The 8,816-nt window shown below is 33.8% G+C and overlaps 1 protein-coding gene across 1 annotated transcript; it reads right to left on the reverse strand.

The window, feature by feature from the left end:
• Positions 1-3,858: 3,858 nt before the first annotated feature.
• Positions 3,859-7,145, reverse strand: LOC107767462 (piriformospora indica-insensitive protein 2-like). The gene is made up of 2 exons (XM_016586467.2): positions 6,135-7,145; positions 3,859-5,115 (listed from the first exon to the last, which is right to left on the reverse strand). Exons 1-2 carry the CDS (start codon positions 6,345-6,347, stop codon positions 3,898-3,900), a joined length of 1,431 nt encoding a protein of 476 aa, XP_016441953.2. The 5' UTR covers positions 6,348-7,145; the 3' UTR covers positions 3,859-3,897.
• Positions 7,146-8,816: the final 1,671 nt, after the last annotated feature.

Genomic DNA, 8,816 nt, shown 5'->3' on the forward strand with positions numbered 1-8,816 from the left:
TTCTCAAGGCAAATTAATTATTAGACCATCAGCTATTAAAGTTAGGATGGAATCCCCTACATTTCTGAACGTATACAGGGTGATATATGTGGGCCCATTCACCCTCCATATGGGCCATTCAGATATTATATGGTTTTGGTAGATGCATCTACAAGATGGTCACGTGTGTGCTTACTATCAACTCGCAATATGGCATTTGCGAGATTGTTGGCTCAAATAATAAAGCTAAGAGCACAATTTCCAGATTATGCAATTAAGACAATTTATCTTGATAATACTGGTGAGTTTACATCCCAAGCCTTTAATGATTATTGTATATCAACTGGGATAACAATTGAGCATCCGGTTGCTTATGTTCATACACAAAATGGTCTAGCGGAATCATTGATCAAACACCTCCAATTAAATGCTAGACCAATGCTTATGAGAACAAAACTTCCTATTTCAGTATGGGGTCATGCTATTTTACATGCAGCAGTACTTGTGCGGATAAGGCCCACAAGTTATCATAAAGTCTCCCTATTGTAATTGGCTTTTAGTCAGGAGCCAAATATTTCTCATCTTAGAATCTTTGGTTGTGCGATATATGTTCCAATTGCTCCACCACAACGCACAAAGATGGGTCCCCAAAGAAGGTTAGGAGTATATGTTGGGTATGAATCTCCTTCTATTATAAAATATCTGGAGTCTATGACTGGAGATTTATTTACAGCAAGATTTTTTGATTGTCATTTTGATGAATCAGTATACCCAATATTAGGGGGAGAAAATAAGCAGCTAAGAAAGGAGATAGATTGAAATATATTATCACTATCTCATTTAGATCCTCGAACAAATCAATGTGAACAAGAGGTTCAAAAGATAATTCATTTGCAAAATATTGCAAATCAACTGCCAGATGCATTCACTGACCTACCAAGGGTGACTAAATCACATATTCCAGTTGTTAATGCTCCAATTCGAGTGGATATCCCGGTAGGACAATTAATTAAAGCAAATGAATTTAAACCACGCTTGAAACGTGGTAGACCTATGGGTTCTAAGGATAAAAATACTAGAAAAAAAAGGAGCAAATGATCAAAGTGATCATAATACGGGGGTAGTGACTCAAGAAGAGCACAAAGACATAACAAATGATAAAACCTCAAGGGAGGTCCAGGTACCTGAAAATGATAAGAATGGAGAGATCTCAATAAGTTATGTCTCAACGGAAAAAAGATGGAACCGAAATAATATTGTTATCGATAACGTTTTTGCTTATAATGTCGCTATTGAAATAATGCAACAAGATGAGGATCTTGAACCAAAATCTGTTGATGAATGTAGATAGAGAAATGATTGGCCAAAATGGGAAGATTCTATCCAGGCAGAATTAACTTCACTTGCGAAACGTGAAGTTTTTGGGTCTGTAGTCCAAACAACAAATGGTGTTAAGCCTGTTGGCTATAAATGGGTTTTTGTACGTAAAAGGAATGAGAAAAATGAGGTACAAAGATATAAGGCACGCCTTGTTGCATAAGGATTTTCACAAAGGCCTGGTATCGATTATGAAGAGAAGTATTCTCATGTTATGGATGCTATAACGTTCCATTATCTCATTAGTTTTGCTGTCCATGAAAATCTTGACATGCATTTAATGGATGTGGTTACAGCCTACCTTTACGGCTCACTTGATAATGAGATATACATGAAAATTTCCCAGGGATTTAAAATGCCTGACGCACATAATTCGAACTCCCGAAAAATATTTTCAATCAAATTGCAAAGATCTTTGTATGGTTTAAAGCAATCAGGTAGAATGTGGTATAACCGCCTTAATGAGTATTTATTAAAGGAAGGTTATATAAATGATACCATTTGTCCATGTGTTTTTATAAAGAAAACAACATCGGAGTTTGTTGTACTTGCTGTATATGTTGATGGCATAAACCTTATTGGAACTCCTACAGAACTCCAAAAGGCAATTGATTATTTAAAAAAGGAATTTGAGATAAAAGATCTCGGAAAAACAAAATTATGTCTTAGTTTGCAAATTAAAAATTTGGCAAACGGGACATTTGTTCATCAATCTGCCTACATAGAAAAGGTATTGAAACGGTTTTACATGGATGGAGCACATCCATTAAGTACTCCGATGATTGTTCGATCACTTGATGTGAATAAGGACCCGTTCCGACCTCAAGAAAAGAATGAAGAACTTCTTGGTCCTGAAGTACTATATCTTAGTGCAATTGGTGCACTTATGTATCTTGCTAACACTACAAGGCCTGACATAACTTTTTCAGTTAATGTCTTAGCAAGATATAACTCTTCTCCTACAAGGAGACATTGGAATGGAATCACACACATATTGCGGTATCTAAAAGGGACTATCGATATGGGATTATTTTATGGCAATGATTGCAGTCCCGATCTTGTTGGTTATGCCGATGCTGGGTATTTATCTGACCCGCATAAGGCTCGATCTCAAACAGGCTATGTTTTTACATATGGAGGCGCTGCCATATCTTAGCGATCGACTAAGCAATCAATAGTGGCTACTTCATCTAATCATGCTGAGATAATTGCTATTCATGAAGCAAGTCGAGAATGTGTATGGTTGAGGTCTATAATACACCTTATTCGAGACAAATGTGGTTTGAAGTGCGATAAATTACCCACAATTTTATATGAAGACAATGCAACATGCATAACCCAATTGAAAGGAGGATTCATAAAAGGGGATAGGACAAAACACATTTCACCAAAGTTATTTTTCACACATGATCTTCAAAAGAATGGTGATCTCAATGTGCAACAGATCCGTTCAAGTGATAATATGGCTGATTTGCTTACCAAATCTCTACCGACGTCAACTTTCAAGAAACTAGTGTACAAGATTGGGATGCGAAAGCTCAAGGATGTGAATTGATGCTCTCATCAGAGGGAGTTAATACGCGTTGAACTCTTTTTCCCTTACAAGATTTTGTCCCATTGGGTTTTTCTTGAAAGGTTTTTAACGAGGCAACCAAAAGGCGTATTTCTAAACATGTGTACTCTTTTTCCTTCACTATGAATTTTTTTTTTCCATAAGATTATTTCCTAATAAGGTTTTAGCGAGTCACATTATCTATGGACATCCAAGGAGGAGTGTTATAAGAGAAATCAAATTATGTTGGATGTCTACTCTTCCTCCATGATCTTCTCAAATGCTTAATGACATATTCAATGACATATTTCTATGCTTAATGACATATTCAATGACATATTTTTATTCACTTTTCATGCCTATATAAAGACCTTGTAATAGATAGAAAAAAACATACAATTGAAGAAGAAATAAGAATCTCTCTTCCTCTCTTTCTCTCTATATCTCTTAATTTGTTTTTCCTTGTTCGATATTGTTATTTTGAGTTATATTTATAATAGAATGAATTTACTCATGTTAATCCTGTGTTAATCTTTAACCAATAATAGGAAAAAAGAATCCAACTGTTTGTCCTTTTGGTTAATAATTATTGCTCCATTCAACTCAATGCTGTAGAAAACAAAGCACTTACAATAGATAACAACCATCCAAACAAGCTCGAACGCCACGCCTAAGCTTTGATTAATCAAAAATAATATTATATAGAACCACCCAGGCTAATCGAAGTTTCGAGTTTGAGCATTGAAACTGAATAATTTCCTTATAGTCATGCATCTAATCCGAGACAAATTCAAATTAATCAGGTGACTTTTTGACACTGGAATATAAATAAGATAATGGTACTCTTGTGAATAAAAAAATATGGAACTCTCGTGACTTTCCAAACAACTCAAGATTCTGGTAGAAAGCTCTAGTCTACAGGCAGAGTAAAATAGGCAAGAAAGAACCAATTAACGAAATTCTGTCATAGAATGAGGGAAGAAATTTATTCATATAATCCAAAGAAGAGCCATAAGTATAATCCTTACAACATAACAAAATGTAAAACCACTAACAACATGGCCTGAGTGTCCCAAAGAAGCAATAAAGTGCAGATTCTGATTCAAAAATTCATTCTTCAAACTGGAGTCTGAATCTTCACTATGTATTATGCTATCTTGTTCACATTGTTTTACTCCTTCTGGTACATGCCTTGTTGACATTAACTCGAGAGACGAGCATAGATTCATATTACCTGAAGCTCGAAAACGACTCCTTAATTTGTCATAGAACCTTGTTGAAAATTCAAGTTTCCCTGTGAAATCATTTCCATCAAGATACAAAGCATAAATAGTTGGCATTCTATCAAATTTCAATAGAATATTTCCCGAAAGACTATTATTGCTGAGGCTGAGAAATCTCAGCTTCTTCATTTCTGTCATTGAATTTGGTATGTTCCCTTTCAATCCCATGTTGGAAAGATCCAGGATTTCCAAGTTTTTCAGCTTCTGCCATTGAATTGTTGTAACATAATCACCTATTGGATTGTTAGATAGCACAAGTTCTTTTAAAGAAATCATTTCTTGAATTATCTTTGGCAAACCCCCTGAAAATTTGTTATGGCTGAGATCAAGCAGTGTTACACTCTTTAGACCTCCTATTTCTCTAGGTAATTTTCCATCAAATAAATTGTTGCTCAAATCAAGCTTTATAAGTGAAGTCAAATTACCAAAAGTCACAGGTAATGAACCAGATAGAAAATTCCTGTTGGTGTCAAATATTAAAAGATTTGTCAATTTTCCTAGACTAGCAGGAATTGGACCTTCAAAACTGTTTCCTGAAAGAACGAGGCGCACTAATTTTATTAAGCCGCCTAAAGCTTCTGGTATTTCTCCTTTGAGTCTATTTTCCACCAGCACCAAAGATTGAAGATTCTTAAGGTTGCCAAAACTGGTGGGAATTGTCCCAGTTAGACTAGGATTTGATCGAAACTCTAACGATTCAAGGCTGTTTGCAAGACTATTCCAATTTGATGTGGGAATTGTAATTGGTTTGTGGTGAGATGAGAGAAAGCAATTTGAGAAGGAAAGTCTTTTTAGATGCTTGAGCTTGAATAAGTCTTCTCTGAACTCTGCAGCTGGGGAGCAGCTAAGGGAGTTGTCATATACTTGTCCGATACTTAAATCTGTTATGTGCCAGAAGCCATTAGAGAAATCACATGATACACCCTGTGGATAAGAGTTAAAACAAGCTATCTTAGAGCTAATACATTTATATATGATCTAATTAAGGAAGATGCTTCATGTTTTCCAAGCTTATAAGTTAAGTCGGTTTCTGGTAAATTAGTCGTTGCGGAATAGAGTTTAACTATATACACTAGCAATGTAAAACAATTCATACACTACCAAGATATATGACAAGTAATTCTCAATGAAACGTGAGATTAATAACCTGAAAAATAAAATAGCTTACATGCCATAAAAGGACAGCTCGATGGCAGGGTCCGGGTAAGGGTCGGACCACAAGGGTCTAACGTATGTAGTCTTATCCTGCATTTCTGCAAGAGACTATTTCCACGGCTCGAACCCGCGACCTCCTGGTCATATGGCAACAACTTTATCAGTTACGCCAAAGCATAACTTACATGTCATAACATGAATGATAATGTAAAAATTATTTACATGTTAGAGTATATAAGTTAAATCTTTAATTTTATAAGGAATTAGAAGTGAACTCAAAAAAGGCTTTATATGTATATATATATATATATATATATATATATATATATATATATATATATATCAAAATTACTATATTAAATCTTGAATATCCTTAGTGAAGTTACTACTTAGCTACTGGATAGAAATTGGAAAGCTACCTAATTACACAGACACTCAAATCACACTGTTTGCGAATCAACAACAACAACAAATCTAGTATATTCCAACAAGTGGGGTCTGAGGAGGGTGAGATGTATGCAGCCTTACCGGCAAAGAGGCTGTTTTAGATAGCTCCGACAATTTGGTAAAGTCTTGGTTCTCACTAATGACAATATTTATTTACGAAAATGGTTTTAAAAAATCCATACATGGCTGTCTCATACTCTACTGAGTGCTGAAGCAACCCTTTTTAACTTGTGTAGTCTGAACTAGCATTATTGTTTTATTGATTTCCAATTAGAACAAATAACTAAAATTAAGGTAAAATTATACTACTAGAACTAGCTAGTAAATCATAAGTTTAATACCTCTATTGTTGTCCAGCCACAAGGATCAGGGTAAAGATATGAACCATTCCATTCATTTCCAACAAAACCTTGAATTGCAGAATACAAGGCCTCTTTCTCATATTTCTCCATTGGAGCTCCCGAAGCATCTGCTGCACCCTTGTACATAATATACACCCCAACAAGGACAAATTGGAGAAACATAATCTGAATTTTGATAATGAAGTTATTCATTGATAATTCAGGATAGCCAAGAATAAGCAGATAAGAAACTGAAGAGTGCGAAATTTTTTTTTAGTTGTGGACTTCCATGAAAAAGACAAACAGATCCCAAGAAAAATAAAGAATCGAACAGAAAGAAAATGGTTCAGTCTGTGAATCTCTGAATCTGCTGCGAAACTTGTAATGAATATAAAGAAAGGTAGAGGTTAGAGCGAAGGAGCACAGAGGATATGAAATTGTCCTGTTTTTGTAGTAATTTATTGCTCCAGCAGTAAAGTTAGAGGAAAAAGTAGAATAACAACAAAGGACAGAAGATCTACAAAGCCAAGCCAAGTACAAAATGAAACGGTTCTCGAGGCTGAAAAGGCGTAGATAGCAATAATAATCATAATAATAACTAAAATAACAGAGCAGGCAGAAGTGAAAAGGAGATATGAAGAAATGAGCTTTTTAAATTCAGCCAAAACATAGATATAGTTAAACTTTAAAAAAAGGTTTTAGTCTTTTAGTCGCTGTGCTGAAATATAATTTTTGGACATGCACTTCATTTGAAAAGAATTTAAAGTTGTGTGTGGAAGAAATTTTTTTCATCAGGCCAGTTTTTGGAACTTGAAAAACAAATTCAATTTTTTTTCAAAAACTGACCATGAACAAATAATATTTTTAATTTTTTTTTGAAAAAAGAAATATTAAAAATCTATTCCAAATGGGAAGTTAATGAAGGATTTGTGCTTTGAAATGGGATTAGGGTTTTGAAGGGAACCAGCTTAACGTCATTGGAGTCTGGACCAGTAACCAGTTTCCATGCAGATTGCAGAAACGAGCTAATGCTTTCTTGTGATGCATGTTAGAATATTTGATTATTCTTTTTCTTTCCTCCTTTATTTCCGTATTTGTAAGTATTTTAAATTTTTTTTTAATATCCGATTTATATTGCTACTTATTGTCAGTATCACTTCATTATCATATTATCTTGTTGTTGTTACTGTCTTCTTTCATACCTCCTATACTGCCGTATTTCTTTTTCATCACTATTGTGGATATGAAATCTTGAACTGGGGGTCTATTGGAAAGAACCTCTCTACCGTCACAAAATAGAAATAAAGTATTCGTACACACTATCCTCTCCAGATCTCACTGTATGGAATTGCACTAGATATATTATTGTTGTTGTTTCCTCCTTTATTTCTTTTATCATTAGGCATAGGACTTATAGTATCTCTTTCATGGCCGACTCTAACTATAGCTAGTAAGGCTTATGCCTTTGGCTCCCAAATTTGTGGGGGCCCATTCTTTAGAAGTTTATATGTATTTTAAAATTGTTAAGGGAAATTTTACAATTATAAGATAATAATTTAATTGATATACTTAATCAAATAAAAAGACTTAAGTCTTTTCCAAATGCTTATAGAATAATGTTAATGATTCCTATAACAATTACCTTATTGGAAAGAAGTTTTTCAAAATTAAAGTCGATATAATCTTATTTAAGATCAATAATTTTTTAAGAAAGATTAATTAAGTCGGGTACATTATGATCAATTGAAAAGTAATTATTAGAAAAAATCGACTATAAAAAATTTATTAACAATGTTGCATTTCAAAAGGAAAGAAAATAAACTTCAAATAAAAATATGTATTATAAATCTTTTTAAAATTTTATGCCTCACATTAAATTTTGATTTTAGGCCACATATGTACTTGAGCCGCCCATGATCTCTTTTTCTTCACTGTTACTCTACCCTACTATTCCCTCCAATGTTTAAAGCAGCTCTCCTACTTAGATAAATGAAGTGTGATAGTATATGTTGATTAGGTGGAGTATTATTGCAGATTAATTAGATTTGAGCTAAGTCTGACAATATGCATAATAGTATGACTAGACTTGGGGCTATAAAGCTTTTTAGAGGAGGCTATGTAATATAAAGATCAAATAATGGGTAATCTTCAATTTTATTTTTATTACTTTAAAGGGATTTCCTTTTTGAGTTTAACTAGACTAATGCTATGGAAGATCATTTCCACTGTCAAAGTCATCTAAAAGATATTTATAATTAAGTGGCCGTCTAGAAAAAGAGGGATTAGTAATTTAGATTGTAAAACAGATTATAGATTATGTGCTACGTACAATGTGTTAAAATATATTGATAGTATAAAAAAAATTTATACTTGTAAATTTATATAAATTAAATCCTTTTTTTCTTTTAGGGTAGCATAGGGGGTGGTAGATTATTGAAGGATTCCTCTGCTCTACTTGTTTGGTTTATAGTATAAAGTGCTGTATTTATCAGCTTCACCACTTGTTGCAATGAAAAATCAAAAGTCAACACCTATGCGAAGAAGCTACTCAGAAAGCTTTGTGTGGACTGTGTGGACCACAGCGTGGCATAAGAAAACCAATTAAGAAGCTATGAATTAGAAAAGTGGGCTTTCAGCCCATACCATTTTGCTACTTTAGCAGAAAATGACCAAGCAAATAGC

This window comes from Nicotiana tabacum, chromosome 22, assembly GCF_000715075.1.
Source record: "Nicotiana tabacum cultivar K326 chromosome 22, ASM71507v2, whole genome shotgun sequence".
Taxonomy (NCBI): domain Eukaryota; kingdom Viridiplantae; phylum Streptophyta; class Magnoliopsida; order Solanales; family Solanaceae; genus Nicotiana; species Nicotiana tabacum.

Bases quoted from the DNA above. Each gene is read 5' to 3' on its own strand.
- LOC107767462 (XM_016586467.2), bottom strand. From the start codon at position 6,347: ATGAATAACTTCATTATCAAAATTCAGATTATGTTTCTCCAATTTGTC. The intron at 5,116-6,134 runs GTATTAAACTTA...TCTTATCCACAG, and splicing joins GTGGCTGGACAACAATAGAG to GGTGTATCATGTGATTTCTC.